Genomic DNA, 17,500 nt, shown 5'->3' on the forward strand with positions numbered 1-17,500 from the left:
ATGACTCACGGAAAAACATCTCTACAAAACTCAGTGTAGACTTACGGCCACCTGGCTAATTCTACCAAAATCTCACTCTCATTGATTTTTCCTGCACATACACAAACGCTCTCATGTTGGACCTTTCCACTGACCTCTGGAATACTTCCTGCCTTTGGCCAACTAACTAAGGTCCAACTACAAAAAACGCCAACATTCTCCCGGCTTCCTAGATATCGACATGCCCCAGTCCACAAAACTCTACCAGAGTTCTCCTCTGACTCGACGGGTTTGGTAATCAATGCTGGTGGATCGCCCACACGGCGAGGACAGCAGAGCAGCAGCTACCTCATTCCAGTATCAAAATGTTCTTTGCTCGGAATAATCGTTCTCCTTGGGGATTAGTCACCTTGTTTGACTTCTGCACCTGCCGCGCTCCCAGACCCGACCGCCATCCAGTCAAATACATGCAAGTCATCACAATGCCTCGGTGTTCCCAAGCAAACAAAAATTATATTCTGGTGAAGAGCTCGGGGTGGGGGGGGGGGGGAAGCAGTTTTACTTACAACGATGTGTGCCGGTGATGGGGACCTGGCATCTTTAAGTGCTTGTCTACTCTGAAGACTTCCTGGTTGAACATCTAGCAGGGGCCATTTCATCTGTAGGTACTGAATGGCAGAAAGGAAAGAGAATGGAAAGAAGGAAACAAAACATGTTAACAATGCAGAAAGCAAAAGAACCAAAAAAAGGAGACGGTAACATTTCTCGACGAAGGTGGCAGGAGGTGCAAAAAACACAAGGTGGATGGTGGATGAAGGGGCGTAACAGTTTATGCATTCGTAATCTGATTTTTCCGTACGATACAGAAGCGTAACAAGTTCCTACACGCAAATAATTAAAAATAGTCATGCTGTTCTGGAAGCACTACTGTTGGACTTTATCAAATAAGGAACTTAACTAAAAAAAAATTAAATTCAGACTGTTCTATACAATATCCTGTCCTAATACCCTACTGTGCAATACTACCCTTCGAGTGCAATACACTGATTGTTATTTATTACTTCAGTACTCTTGTCTTGTTCTGTATATTGTACAGTATTTTGTATTTCTAGAGTGTTTTGTATATTGTACAGGATTGCTTATTATTGTTATTGGATAGTAGTCTGTTTATTTCAATCGTTAGTTTTTTTCTCTTGTGTTAATTATTTTACCCCATATTTGTGCCCACTACCGCACCTTGAGTTGGAGTCTTTGATCTCGTTATATGCAGATATAATGACAATGAATTCCATCCTATTCTATTCCAACTGTTACATTTGTCTGCAGGGTTTCAATTTTTTTGCCAAACCTTGTAAAAAGTTTTATTGTCTTTTGTTTTTAAATTGAGTTTTTTTGTTGCGTTTTAAAAAAAAAAACAATAAATGTGTTTTTACACCAAAACTAAGCAGATTTACAGTGTGCATTTTGTTTTTGTACTACATAAAACCCTAACCAGAATACATTAGATGTGTTACTGTCCAAAACATGGCTCATCTGTTTGACATTTTTGGGGAGTGGAGGACATTTTAAAAGTGTATATGTAAATAAATAAATACCTAACTTATTCATAGATAAAGGGTTGTACACAAAATATGATTATAAAGTAAGTTTGTAAAGTCAGTTAATTATAAGTCAAAGTGTTCTCTTTGGGTATTAGGGTAAAGACGTCATTTATTGCAAATACAAAAAAAAAATGTTTTATTTATACAGCTATATTTATATATGTATTATTTACTTTACTTTTATTTATCATTACTTGTATATTCTCTATTGAAATATGTAGAGTTTAACTTGTATTACAATGTTGTCTTATTTTCAATCCCTATTTTAAAATTGTCATTCTCAATCTTTCAGCTGCTATATGACGTTATATTTATGAATACCATCCATCATCATCTTCCGCTTATCCGAGGTCGGGTCGCGGGGGCAACAGCCTAAGCAGGGAAACCCAGACTTCCCTCTCCCCAGCCACTTCGTCTAGCTCTTCCCGGGGGATCCCGAGGCGTTCCCAGGCCAGCCGGGAGACATAGTCTTCCCAACGTGTCCTGGGTCTTCCCCGTGGCCTCCTACCGGTTGGACGTGCCCTAAACACCTCCCTAGGGAGGCGTTCGGGTGGCATCCTGACCAGATGCCCGAACCACCTCATCTGGCTCCTCTCGATGTGGAGGAGCAGCGGCTTTACTTTGAGTTCCTCCCGGATGGCAGAGCTTCTCACCCTATCTCTAAGGGAGAGCCCCGCCACACGGCGGAGGAAACTCATTTCGGCCGCTTGTACCCGTGATCTTATCCTTTCGGTCATGACCCAAAGCTCATGACCATAGGTGAGGATGGGAACGTAGATCGACCGGTAAATTGAGAGCTTTGCCTTCCGGCTCAGCTCCTTCTTCACCGCAACGGATCGGTACAATGTCCGCATTACTGAAGACGCCGCACCGATCCGCCTGTCGATCTCACGATCCACTCTTCCCCCACTCGTGAACAAGACTCCTAGGTACTTGAACTCCTCCACTTGGGGCAGGGTCTCCTCCCCAACCCGGAGATGGCACTCCACCCTTTTCCGGGCGAGAACCATGGACTCGGACTTGGAGGTGCTGATTCTCATTCCGGTCGCTTCACACTCGGCTGCGAACCGATCCAGCGAGAGCTGAAGATCCCGGTCAGATGAAGCCATCAGGACCACATCATCTGCAAAAAGCAGAGACCTAATCCTGCGGTTACCAAACCGGAACCCCTCAACGCCTTGACTGCGCCTAGAAATTCTGTCCATAAAAGTTATGAACAGAATCGGTGACAAAGGACAGCCTTGGCGGAGTCCAACCCTCACTGGAAATGTGTTCGACTTACTGCCGCCAATGCGAACCAAGCTCTGGCACTGATCGTACAGGGAGCGGACCGCCACAATAAGACAGTCCGATACCCCATACTCTCTGAGCACTCCCCACAGGACTTCCCGAGGGACACGGTCGTATTTATGAATACCTTCCTTTCTTTTCCCACAGGAAGTGAAGACAATTTGTAAATGTCACTGTGTGAATGAAATATCAGTAATGGACAAGGAGAAGGGGTACAGTAGAATTAAATAAACTCTGCTTCTTCCTACGTGTTATAGAATGACCGCATGACGTCCCTTGTGTAGTAACATGTTGAGCATGGTTATGACGTGTTAGTTTGAAACATCTTTAACAAGTTACCCCTAAGGAACATCACATGGTTACATTTGCACAATTCAGCATATCTGAAACAAATCAACCATAACAAACCAAAACTAATACATTGGTATAGTTGTTTTAATGTTAATTTTTTTTACATTCTGTCTTTGCTAGAATAAACCTACCATCACAGTTCAAATGCAAACATTCAAATCAGATCAAATAATTTTGCTATTTGAAAAGCAGTGCCGGACGGTAGAAAACAGTGATGATGGCGTATTTTTGCACCACTTGATTTCAGAACAAGTGGTAACGATTGTGGCTTTGGAGGCGAACTCACGTCATAAATGTGACTGTTAGAGGCATTTTATTGTAACCCATAAAGAGGTTTGAGCGTGGCGTCTCAACCAGACTAGACCTCCTGACGGCTCCCGTAAATGATTGACTTGGCCCATATTATCAGACATTGGCCCCTACCCCCCCCCCCCCCCCCTTCGCCACCAAAGCCTGTCGCTCTTGCTTGCCGTGTCTCCATGTCACACGTTCCAACTGATAAGCGGAAGGAAGCAAGGGTCATGTGAAAAAGTGCGTACGGTCTGGAGTCCTCCAAATGTGATGACACGCTGTAAGAGCTTATGTCATTTCTTTTTTTTTTTCTGCAGAACTTTGATTTCATTTACGAGAAATCAACAAAAACATCCTTGTTCCTCCACGTACGTCACCTGTGATAGCCAGACGATCGTAACCGCATAAAGACAAGGACCGTCAGCCAGTCCCTGCATGGTGATGACCTTATGGCTAACTGTGGTTTAAGATTTGCTTATCTATGTCCACCTAAAAAAATTTTGAACCTCAATTTTTCTTCCACAAAACTTTGAATTACATTTGTTGCGCCCCCTAAGCGTTTTGCTTGAAATAATGCTTTGGAAAATATGTAACACATAGTGTACCGTATTTTCCGTACCATAGGGCGCACCGGATTATAAGGCGCACTACCGATGAATGGTCTATTTTATTTTTTTTTTCATATACATTGGGGCAAAAAAGAATTTTGTTAGCCACCTATTGTGAAAGTTCTCCCACTTAAAATGATGACAGAGGTCTGGAATTTTCATCATAAGTACACTTCAACTGTGAGAGACAGAATGTGAAAACTATCCAGGAATTCACATTGTAGGAATTATTTGTAAATTATGGTGGAAAATAAGTATTTGGTCAACCATTCAAAGCTCTCACTGATGGTTTTGGCTCAAAATCTCACGATACATGGCCCCATTCATTCTTTCCCTAACACGGATCACTCGTCCTGTCCCCTTAGCAGAAAAACAGCCCCAAAGCATGATGTTTCCACCCCCATGCTTCACAGTAGGTATGGTGTTCTTGGGATGCAACTCAGTATTCTTCTTCCTCCAAACACGACGAGTTGAGTATATACCAAAAAGTTCTATTTTGGTTTCATTTGACCACATGACATTCTCCCAATCCTCTGCTGTATCATCCATGTATCCATTTTGGTATAAACGGCGGCGGCGATGACCGAGAAGAACGCGGAGTTGGAATATATCCATCCATCCATCCATTTTCTACCGCTTATTCCCTTTCGGGGTCGCGGGGGGCGCTGGCGCCTATCTCAGCTACAATCGGGCGGAAGGCAGGGTACACCCTGGACAAGTCGCCACCTCATCGCAGGGCCAACACAGATAGACAGACAACATTCACACTCACATTCACACACTAGGGCCAATTTCAGTGTTGCCAATCAACCTATCCCCATGTAATTGTACATATTTATGTACATATCTATATACATATTCATATAATATTTACATATTTATATAATATGTAACTACAAGCTCCATTCACAGACAGAGTCCCATTGCTTTTGAGCGGTCGAGCGAGTCAAAAGCCGAAAAAACAAAAAAAACAAAAAAAAAACAGTTTTTTTATTTAAATTAATTTTTTTATTTTTTATTTGTGGCGGCCGTAATTCTTTCGTGGCCGGCCGCCACAAATAAATGAATGTGTGGGAAACCCTGATGCAGTAAAAATTGGAGTTAATGTGATTAATATTGATTAATCCCACTTCAAGAATGTCATTAATCAGAGTAAACAAAATACCGTATTTCCTTGAATTGCCGTTAGGGCGCTAATTAATTTAAAACTTCTTCTCACTCCTGCGCTTACCAAAGGCATGCGGTAAAAGTAAGCATGCGCTAATTATTCTAAAACCTCTTCTCACTACGGCACTTACCAAAGGCATGCAGTAAAAAATTTAGTGTGATGTAAGCTTGGACCTTAAATCCTACTGAATAGCTCTTAATCTTCTTCCCTTTATGTGATTTCAAATTACTGGTATTGAAATCAGCCTCTTCCATTTTGAAAATGATGACAGGGGAAGTGTCACGAGTTTGACCAGGCGGTAATACTAAGCATGCGCTAAATATTTTGGGAAGCGAGTTTGACCCGGCAGTAATTCAAGGCAGGCGCATTACTATATGCCCTGCAGCAATTCAAGGAAATACAGTGTATCATTTTTGCTTTATTTTTTGGATTTTTTGCTGCTTATTGTACAATGCAACACAGGCTGCATTTTGTACAACCCTGGTTTTTTTCCATAAATTATTCTGCCCTCAGTGAATGTTGACTTTGCCAAATATGTAAACTGTCCTTTAAATGATAGATCAATAAAACAATTTCGGTATCTTTGATAGTCTCCACAATGAAGTTATTGTAACTAAGCACACAGAGGAAAGTTTTATGCAGAAATCCTGTTAAATCAACAATAGAGTTTTGTATAAACGGGAAAAAGGCAATACAACCATACAGGTTAATAAATCAATCAATCAATGTTTATTCCTATAGCCCTAAATCACAAGTGTCTCAAAGGGCTGCACATGCACAAGCCACAACGACATTTGCGGTACAGAGCCCACAAAAGGGCAAGGAAAAACTCAAAACGGGACTCTCGCTGCTGTGTCTTGGATCCTCTTTGGACTGGACTCTCGCGACGGTGTTGTATCCATTGTGGATTGAACTTTCACAGTATCATGTTAGACCCGCTCGACATCCATTGCTTTCCTCCTCTCTAAGGTTCTCATAGTCATCATTGTCACTGACGTCCCACTGGGTCATTATTGTCACCAATGTCCCACTGGGTAAGAGTTTTCCTTGCCCTTATGTGGGCCTACCGAGGATGTCGTGGTGGTTTGTGCAGCCCTTTGAGACACTAGTGATTTAGGGCTATATAAGTAAACATTGATTGATAGATTGATTGAATGCTGCGGGCTTAATGCTAACGTACAATGGATCAACCTATTGACAGGCTAACGGAAAACTTTCTAAACTAAACAAGTAAGATTTTAACGGAACAAAATTGACATAAAACCACAGTGTATTTCTACTTATATAGTCACCAAAAGACATGCACCTGGGGATAGGTTGATTGGCAACACTAAATTGGCCCTAGTGTGTGAATGTTGTCTGTCTTTCTGTGTTGGCTCTGGGATAAGGTGGCGACTTGTCCAGGGTGTACCCCGCCTTCCGCCCGATTGTAGCTGAGATAGGCGCCAGCGCCTCCCGCGACCCCGAAAGGGAATAAGCGGTAGAAAATGGATGGATGGATAGTCACCAAACTCTGTGGAAACAAATGTTGGCCACTAACTTTGTGCTACCAGGCCAGCCTAACGATTGATCATAACTCAGGCCCCTTCTACATTAAGCCGGCTAAGGTTATCCAGGGTAAATCTCACCAAATCTTATCCTTGTCCACACACACCCATTGGTCATTAAAGATCCCCTCACCCCCTCCGTCCGCCGGCGCAACACAACCTAGAAAATGCGGGGAAAATGCGCACGTCATAGTCACCTCCAGTTTTACTTTGTGTGCAAATTCTTGAATTAAATTTAACTTATCTGAACATGTATCCAGTGTTGTGGTATTTCAATTAACTAAATTCCGGTGTGCTGTGGGGACCTATTGTAGTGAATCACACCTGAAACATCAATCAATCAATTAATGTTTACTTATATAGCCCTAAATCACTAGTGTCTCAAAGGGCTGCACAAACCACCACGACATCCTCGGTAGGCCCACATAAGGGCAAGGAAAACTCACACCCAGTGGGACATTGGTGACAATAATGACCCAGTGGGACGTTGGTGACAATAATGACCCAGTGGGACGTTGGTGACAATGATGACTATTCTTCAGCATGTACATGCTGCCGCTAGGTGACATCATACGCAAATACGGTGTTAGCTTTCACTGTTATGCTGATGACACCCAACTCTACATGCCCCTAAAGCTGACCAACACGCCGGATTGTAGTCAGCTGGAGGCGTGTCTTAATGAAATTAAACAATGGATGTCCGCTAACTTTTTGCAACTCAACGCCAAAAAAACGGAAATGCTGATTATCGGTCCTGCTAGACACCGAACTCTATTTAATAATACAACTCTAACATTTGACAACCAAACAATTAAACAAGGCGACACGGTAATGAATCTGGGTATTATCTTCGACCCAACTCTCTCCTTTGAGGCACACATTAAAAGCGTTACTAAAACGGCCTTCTTTCATCTCCGTAACATCATAAATTAAAAAAATCTTTATTAGACACGTAAACAATGTGATAAAGAACATTTTACAACAATCAATCTAAGGGTTTGGATATCTGGTCCGGACATTCCTCAATCTTTTGCCTTCACCGTCATTGTCCAATCGTTTTTGGTGACGTCATATACTCATGGCGGACAATTACTGATACAGTCTGCTTTGCCAGTCCAAAAACATTTGCTGTTTTTTGTAGTCTTCACTCGACGGCCAAAGCACACGCTACCTTTTTTATCACATCCACAGGAGACCGCATTCTCGTTGTCTCTCCTTCGGCAAATGGACAACGTTTGTTTGCTAAGTAGAATCATAGCTGACCCGGATATTCGAAAGTTCTCTTGCCGTTTGAGATGTGTTGTATCCGAAATAGTTGCAATTGCGCATTTCCTTCACTTTAGGTATGCATGTGTGATTTCCACAAGCATCTGTACATGTAGAAGAATGAGAAACACGGGCATGTCTGGATGACTCGCCTCCATCTTTCCAGTGGCTAGCTCCGGTTGTTATGAAGCTGGCTATGGCGCGTTCTTTCCTATGTTATTTCCTGTTTGGGGCGTGGGCCTTCTGACTTCACTTCCTCTCCGAACTCAGTTTGTAAACCATCAATGAGTCCATACAAAGCGAAGAGCCAGAGAAATACAAGAAATACACAGCGCACTTACCCGTGTAATATTTTATCCAAGGTGGGCTACCATAAACCAGTGGTTCTCAAATGGGGGTACGCATACCTCTGGGGGTACTTGAAGGTATGCCAAAGGGTACGTGAGATATTCTAAAAATAGCAACAACTCAATGATCCTTTATAAATATATTTATTGAATAATACTTCAACAAGATATGTAAGTTCATAAACTGTGAAAAGAAATACAACAATGCAAAATTCAGTGTTGACAGCTAGATTTTTTTGTGGACATGTTCCATAAATATTGATGTTAAAGATTTATTTTTTCGTGAAGAAATGTTTAGAATTAAGTTCATGAATCCAGACGGATCTCTATTACAATCCCCGAAGAGGGCACTTTAAGTTGATGATTACTTCTATGTGTAGAAATCTTTATTTATAATTGAATCACTTGTTTATTGTTCAACAAGTTTTTAGTTATTTTTATATCTTTTTTTCCAAATTGTTCAAGAAAGACTACTACAAATGAGCAACATTTTCCACTGTTATACAATTCAATAAATCAGAAACTGATGATGTGCTGTATTTTACTTCTTTATCTCTTTTTTCAAACCAAAAATGCTTTGCTCTGATTAGGGGTCACTTGAATTAAAAAATGTTCACAAGGGGTGCATCAAAGGGCCAAGGCTAAGACCAATTTTTTAATTTTATTTTAATCTTCTATCCCCCTCCCCTTGTTTACCTGTATCTCATCTTTTTTTGTAAGGGGCGCTGGAAGCCGGCAGACCCGTCAGCGATCCTGTTCTGGCTCCCTGTAATGTTTGTCTGATCTTGAATGGGATTGTGCTGAAAATTGTAATTTTCCTGAAGGAACTCTCCTGACGGAATAAATAAAGTACTATCTATCTATCTATCTATCTATCTATCTATCTATCACTGAAAAAAGCTTGAGAACCACTGCCATAAACGATAGTTTAGTGGGGCTGACACGATGTTTAGGCTAAATAATTATTCTTTTAAGGTGTTATCCGACTTGAGGGTTCCCGGTTCATTCCCCACCTTGTACCAACCTCGTCACGTCCGTTGTGTCCTTGAGCAAGACACTTCAGCCTTGCTCCTAATGGGTCGTGGTTAGGGCCTTGCATGGCAGCTCCCGCCATCAGTGTGTGAATGTGTGTGTGAATGGGTGAATGTGGAAATAGTGTCAAAGCGCTTTGAGTACCTTGAAGGTAGAAAACCGCTATGCAAGTAAAACCCATTTACCATTTACATAGCCTCAAAGGCTTAATTTTAAAACAAATAGCATAGTCAATCTCTTGTGGGACATGATTGCAGCATATGGCAGCACATATATCACCTGTAAGGTTAAGTGTTACCTTATTACAGGGGTCACCAACCTTTTTGAAACCAAGAGCTACTTCTTGGGTAGTGATTAATGCGAAGGGCTACCAGTTTGATACACACTTCAATAAATTGCCAGAAATAGCCAATTTTCTCCATTTACCTTTAATAAATAAATCCATATATATAAAAAATGGGTATTTTTGTCTGTCATTCCGTCGTACATTTTTTTTTCCTTTTGCGGAAGGTTTTTTGTAGAGAATAAATGATGAAAAAAACACTTAATAGAACAGTTTAAAAGAAGAGAAAACACGAAAAAAATTGTTCATCCTCAATTTCGACTCTTTGAAATTCAAAATTCAACCGAAAAAACGATGAGAAAAACTAGCTAATTCGAAACTTTTTGAAAAAAATTGAAAAAAAATTTATGGAACATCATTAGTCATTTTTCCTGATTAAGATTGATTTTAGAATTTTGATGACATGTTTTAAATAGGTTAAAATCCAATCTGCACTTTGTTATAATATATAACAAATTGGACCAAGCTATATTTCTAACAAAGACAAATCATTAATTCTTCCAGATTTTCCAGAACAAAAATTTTAAAAGAAATTCAAAAGACTTAGAAATAAGATTTAAATTTGATTCTACATATCAAAATATTTTGAATTTTAATCATAATAAGGTTGAAGAAATATTTCACAAATATTCTTCTTCAAAAAAACAGGAACTAAAATCAAGAATTAAATTAAGATGTATTTATTATTCTTTACAATAAACAATACATTTACTTGAACATTGATTTAAATTGTCAGGAAAGAAGAGGAAGGACTTTAAACGGTAAAAAGGTATATGTGTTTAAAAATCCTAAAATCATTTTTAAGGTTGTATTTTTTCTCTAAAATTGTCTTTCTGAAAGTTAAAATAAGCAAAGTGAAAAAATAAATGAATTTATTTAAACAAGTGAAGACCAAGTCTTTAAAATATTTTCTTGGATTTTCAAATTCTGTTTGAGTTTTGTCTCTCTTAGAATTAAAAATGTCGAGCAAAGCGAGACCAACTTGCTAGTAAATAAATAACATTTAAAAAATAGAGGTAGCTCACTGGTAAGTGCTGCTATTTGAACTATTTTTAGAACAGGCCAGCGGGCGACTCATCTGGTCCTTACGGGCTACCTGGTGCCCGCAGGCACCGCGTTGGTGACCCCTGCCTTACTATATCACAAATACTTACAAAAAATAAATACAAAATAATAATACTAATTATGAATGGGAAACAATGATTGTAGAATTTATTTAGCCATTTTCATACTCAAAAAGCTTAATTTAGGCCAAAAATTGTAGAATATGCTTTAAAAAAAAAAACTTATAAAAATCTGTGATGTAGTGAAGCGCAATGTGGCGAGAAACAACTGTACTGTATTAGGCATACTTGTCAGAAAAATAACAGCAGACCAAACATTGTTGGGTGAATGCTTTGACATATTTTCACCCGTTCACTCCGAAGAAGAGAGCGCTTAGATAAACAAGCACATGCGGTATGTAAAAACAAGAATTTTTTGAAGCAGTTTGAAAAAATTAATCACCAAATCATTAAATCCCCAAAAATGATTCCTGAGCGCGGCCACTGCTGCTCCTCACTGCTCCCCTCACCTCCCAGGGGGTCAACAAGGGGATGGGTCAAATGCAGAGGACACATTTCACCACACCTAGTGTGTGTGTGAGACAATTATTGGTACTTTTGGTACGTTTTCATAACATGGTCACTACTGCCTACTTTGTCTTGTTATATTCTTATTTTACTGTTATATTGTTATTCCCATTGTTTTTATTCTTTTTGTAATATTTCTCTATTTTGTTTCCTTTTAAACCCCCATTATTTACATTTTACTTTTTTCTGTACACTTTCTCTGTACACTGCTGCTGGAATTTTAATTTTCCTGAAGGAATCAATAAAGTACTATCTATCTATCTATCTACTTTAACTTTTAACATTTGGAGCTCCTAGAAAATTGGGATTAAATCTGTTGATATATTTTTTTTCACCTTTATGTTAGATTTTGATTGCCTGTAGGGGGAAATTAATTTTAATATTGTGCCGTATCCTGCATAATTGGTTGTTAGCGTGTGACAGAACAAAACCGTTTCCACACACTGGGTTGGTTGTCCGAGTGATAATTTATGTCCATCATCTGATAACTCCATGGAATCGTTAGCCGGAGGTCAAGATCCGTATCGCGCACGAATTTTGCTAAAATGAGGTTCTTTGTTCATGTTCACAAATTCCAATGCTGCTAAGCAACTCCATCACACATTGGCAGGAAAGTACGTCGGATTAAAAGTCTTTGTGTTGCCGTGCTACAGCAGTGTCCGCTGGTTTGTATGCACGTCGGAGTCGGAGTGTGTGTGTGTGTGTTTGAGTCAGCGCTGGTCAGAGAGAGTGTGTCACGACCCTTCCTGAGACTGTGTCTAAATCAGTGGTAATTAGCGAAGAGTTCACGACGGGGTGCCTGCCAGTGGTAGACGCTGGAGGGAGTTATTGACTCCATGACCACAGTTACAACCCCTGTGAGGGGTGGTGGTGGTGGGGTGGTGTCGGGGTGGTGTGGACGACAACAAAACTGTTGGTGCCTGGTGTTTCTCCCAATTCATTTATGGCCACAAGACAGCTTTTAATGCTGAAAAACTGGCTTTGTTTACACTTGCTAGGGAGTGAAAAAGGTTGTAAAAGTTGGGGATTTAACAGTTTTGTGGACCCTCGCTACACACCAGGTATTAATTGTCACAGTGTGGGAGGGGTGGGGGGGGGGGGGGGGGGTGACCATGCTGCTGTCATCTGTGAGGTAACTCAAGATGGGTGCCGGAGTGGCTAGCAGGCCGAGTGGCGATGCGGCGGAATTGCGAATGCATTCATGGGTATGTCCTGTCGCTGCATGTGCACACATGCTCGCAAATATTCAGACACAGCTGCAGCCCGATGAGGGCTCAGACATTCTAAAGGAGCATGAAGGTGACACCTCCGAGAGTGGCAGCGGGGTAAAGAGCCCATTTAGCAATGCCCGTAAATGCCGACATTTTTGCACATTTTTTTTCATGGGGCTGTAATGTATACCGTATTTTCCAGACCGTAGGGCTCGCCGGATTTTAAGGCGCGCTGCCGATGAATGGTCTATTTTTATCACCGGATTATAGAGAGCATTGAATGAGTCGAATTATTATAATTTTGTTCTACATTAGTAGGGAAATTGTGTTAGATGTAAATATAAAGGGAATACAATGATTTGCAAATCATTTTCAACCCATATTCAGTTGAATATGCCACAAAAACAACATATTTGATGTTCAAACTCATAAACACGGTTTATGAGTTTGTTCTTGGGATGCAACTCCGTATTCTTCTTCCTCCAAACACGACGAGTTGAGTTTATACCAAAATGGATACATGGATGATACAGCAGAGGATTGGGAGAATGTCATGTGGTCAGATGAAACCAAAATACAACTTTTTGGTATAAACTCAACTAGTCGTGTTTGGAGGGAGAAGAATACCGAGTTGCATCCCAAGAACACCATACCTACTGTGAAGCATGGGGGTGGAAACATTATGCTTTGGGGCTGTTTTTCTGCTAAGGGGACAGGACGATTGATCCGTGTTAAGGAAAGAATGAATGGGGCCATGTATCGTGAGATTTTAAGCCAAAACCTCCTTCCATCAGTGAGAGCTTTGAATGGTTGACCAAACACTTATTCATTCATAGTTTTGATGCCTTCAGTGACAATCTACAATGTAAATAGGCGTTAAAATACAGAAAACGCATTGAATGAGAAGATATGTCCAAACGTTTGGCCTGTACTGTATAAATAAATATATATAGAATATAAAATATACTGTGGGGCAAAAAAGTATTTAGTCAGCCACCGATTGTGCAAGTTCCCCCACTTAAAATGATGACAGAGGACTGTAATTTTCATCATAGGTACACTTCACACCAAAATGGATACATTGATGATACAGCAGAGGATTGGGATAATACTATGTGGTCATCTGAAACCAAAATAGAACTTTTTGGTATAAACTCAACTTGTCGTGTTTGGAGGGAGAAGAATACCGAGTTGCATCCCAAGAACACCATACCTACTGTGAAGCATGGGGGTGGAAACATTATGCTTTGGGGCTGTTTTTCTGCTAAGGGGACAGGACGATTGATCCGTGTTAAGGAAAGAATGAATGGGGCCATGTATCGTGAGATTTTAAGCCAAAACGTCCTTCCATCAGTGAGAGCTTTGAATGGTTGACCAAATACTTATTTTCCACCATAATTTACAAATAAATTCTTTAAAATTCCTACAATGGGAATTCCTGGATTTTTTTTTTTCACATTCTGTCTCTCACAGTTGAAGTGTACCTATGATGAAAATTACAGACCTCTGTCATCATTTTAAGTGGGAAAACTTGCGAAAATCGGTGGCTGACTAAATACTAACTGTAAGTACCCCGTGATTGTGCGCTGCCAAACATGCTCGTCTGCTGAGTAAAACCAACAATTACATAACGTGATGATGACGACGGAGGGACCGGTACTTTTTAGAGGCGGTATAGTACCGAATATGATTCATTAGTATCCCAGTACTATACCACTACTGGTATACTGTACATTATTGTTGTATATGGAATGGAAGTGGTAAATAAGTATTCTAATAATACTTGATTGTTTTCTTCTTTGAAGGATAGATATTAACGTGTCCTATTGATTTTAGTGAGATTAGTACACATGCCTAGCCATAAATGTGATGTTACTAATAACTACCATAATCATTTATTTAACTGTCTCGGTTTTCAACCAAGGTTTATTATTTTTCAATTTGTTGGTGCATCAAGCTGTGGCGACAGAGGGAAGGTAACGTAGCGCACGTCTTAACAAAGTAGCTCCACTTCAGTTCTACGATTGCAAATGTCCTCGCTCACTGATCCCTCCTGCAGGTTTTACAAGCGCGCCAAGGAAAACGGAGCCCTGGCAAGCCCCGGCTTTTCCGACCACCCCTGTCATTTACCCCCGTCTCTCTTTCCTCTCTCCGTCAACCCTTCCTCCTCCTGCCTCCCCTGCTAACAGACGCACCGCCTGGGCTTGAGTAGGCCATGACCTCTGACCCCCCCCCCCCCTCTCTCTGCTGCTCCAAGCCCCTCCCGGTCCTCCCCCCCCCACGTTGCGAACTGAAAACTCACCCGCTATGAGGGGGGCCCCCCGGGTAACTCAAGAGCCATTCCAATGTGACAAATTGCTCCGGAGTTCCAGGATAACTCTCCCGTCTCCGCCGTCTCTCTTCCTGTATGCAAACCCCCCCCCCCACCCGCCCCCAAACCCCCACTCCGACCTCAAACACACAAACACTCTCCACCACTGCCGCCGCTACAACCCCCTACCTAGCCAGAACCACCCAGATTGCTTCTCCCTCTCCTTTTTTGCCCTACACCCCTCATTCTCTTCCCCCCGAGCTGGCGCCCCTCCTCACCCGGCGACCCCACAATGGGGGCTGAATGACTCAATTGTCTCTGATGAAGTGAAAGACAACAAGAGTCCTCCACATCCTTGTACTGCGATGAACTCAACTCTCAACTGGCCCCAGCTTTTCCCTGATTTCCCAATCAAAGGAAAGCCTCTTGGTAAGGGATTGGAGTTGTGATTATTCTGGATTTCGGTTGGACGTGTTGCCTATAACAAAAAAGTGGCTTGTCAGAGGACAAAGGTCTTGTAATTACTTGGGTTGGACAAGCAACAATTTGAAATATGACCCTGTGGTTTTATGCCTCTATCAAGCTGTACAAGTGACACTTAAGTACATTCAAGCATCCTCAGTGTCCACTAGTGGCGTAAAGGTCCTATGATCAACATGTAAATTGTGTTTGAATACACACATCTAACATATGCATTGATTCATGGTGTCTTTTTATGTAAAAGTGTGATATATTTATCTGTACGGTAAATCTATTTATATCTGCACCTTATTGCTCTTTTACCCTGCACTACAATGAGCTAATGCAACAACATGTCGTTCTTATCTGTACTGCAAAGTTCAAATATGAATGACAATAAAGGAAGTCTTAGTCTAATGATTAATGCAATGTTTTGGGGGGCTGCAACAATCGATTGTTTTAACAGTCGACTAATACGTGACTATTTTTTCGATTAGTCCAGTGGTTCTCACATGGCGGTACTTGAAGGTATGCCAAGGGGTACGTGAGATTTTTTTGTAAATATTCTAAAAATGCTAACAATTTAAATATCCTTTATAAATATATTTATTGAATAATACTTCAACAAAATATGAATGAAAGTTCATAAACTGTGAAAAGAAATGCAACAATACAATATTGAATGTTGACAGCTAGATTTTTTTTTGGACATGTTCCATAAATAATGATGTTAAAGATTTCTTTTTTTGGGTGAATAAATGTTTAGAATTAAGTTCATGAATCCAGATGGATCTCTATTACAATCCACAAAGAGGGCACTTTAATTTGATGATTACTTCTATGTGTAGAAAGTTTTATTTATAACTTAATCACTTGTTTATTTTTCAACAAGTTTTTAGTTACTTTTATATTTTTTTTTAGTTGAAGAAAGACCACTACAAATGAGCAATATTTTGCAATGTTATACAATTTAATAAATCAGAAACTGATGACATAGTGCTGTATTTTACTTCTGTATCTCTTTTTTTCAACCAAAAATGCTTTGCTCTGATTAGGGGCTATTTGAATTTAAAAAAATTTCACGGGGGGTACATCACTGAAAAAAGGTTGAGATTAGTCGAATAATCTAACAATTATTGCCTAATACCTGTTGTACATGTTTGAGTTTGACGTTGAGTCCGCGACTATATATTAACCGCTATTTTAAACAAATTATAGTACATTCAATTGTTACATAAGAAAAAGATTACTGAGAAACTGAAACTAATGATTTTACTTTATTATTATGGTGAAAAATGAATCAGACTTAAAAGGAACGATATCCTATAAACATGGCATTCACTACGTTTCCATGCACTACCAGTTCTATTTTTTTGTATTTTCACACTTACGTGTGAAGTTCAAGTACACCATGCATTTTCTCCAATTCCACTCTTGATCATACGTCTTGTGCCTGCCGGGATGGAGCTTAATCAATTTTAGCACGGTTAATTTAATTCCTACTAAAACTTGTTTTAAGTGATGTCCGCTGTAATATTAAATATTAAGTCTCTAGTGGCTATGCTGATGTTATATAGACAGCGTCAAGAAATGATCTTGGATTAAACTACTACTAAGAATGTATCGGGCCGCAAACAGGTCCGAAGCAAAGAAAGACCGGCCGGCGGAAGAGTTTTTTCGAAAGAGTTTTCAGATGAAGAATCATGGAAACAAACTTTTGAATTTCTGGGAGTTCTTTCATTAGGCTCTGTCAATTGATGGAAGGAGTTTTAAATCCAAAGAAAAAAATGTCCGTTCCACGGTCGATACTGTTCCAGATGAAGTTTGCAATGTTTTGGACTATCTTGCCAGTGGTGCAGAATACTGAGTTAATGCTAATCATTTTGGACTGCGCAAATGCAGCATAAACAAAGTTTGTGTATGCTTTATTATCTGCCTTTAAGTTACCTGCTTTACTATCTTTCATCTCATTCATATTTCATTCAGTAGTCATAATTAGGCTGACGTTTGACATTTCCTTAGCAACCTTCTTAAATAGTTTCTTTTTTCTGAACATCGATTAACT

The 17,500-nt window shown here is 40.2% G+C and overlaps 1 protein-coding gene across 19 annotated transcripts in view; it reads right to left on the minus strand.

Moving 5' to 3' along the window:
* The window catches only part of tcf7l2 (transcription factor 7 like 2), a 248,815-nt gene that overhangs the window by 157,198 nt on the left and 74,117 nt on the right, over positions 1 to 17,500 (minus strand). For all 19 annotated transcript variants that reach the window (XM_061909697.1, XM_061909706.1, XM_061909704.1 and 16 more), the window contains exon 4: positions 546 to 647. In XM_061909697.1, coding sequence (XP_061765681.1) covers positions 546 to 647 — 102 coding nt within the window. The remainder of the gene's footprint in view (positions 1 to 545; positions 648 to 17,500) is intronic.

The sequence above is a fragment of the Nerophis ophidion genome, linkage group LG08 (genome assembly GCF_033978795.1).
Source record: "Nerophis ophidion isolate RoL-2023_Sa linkage group LG08, RoL_Noph_v1.0, whole genome shotgun sequence".
Taxonomy (NCBI): Eukaryota; Metazoa; Chordata; class Actinopteri; order Syngnathiformes; family Syngnathidae; genus Nerophis; species Nerophis ophidion.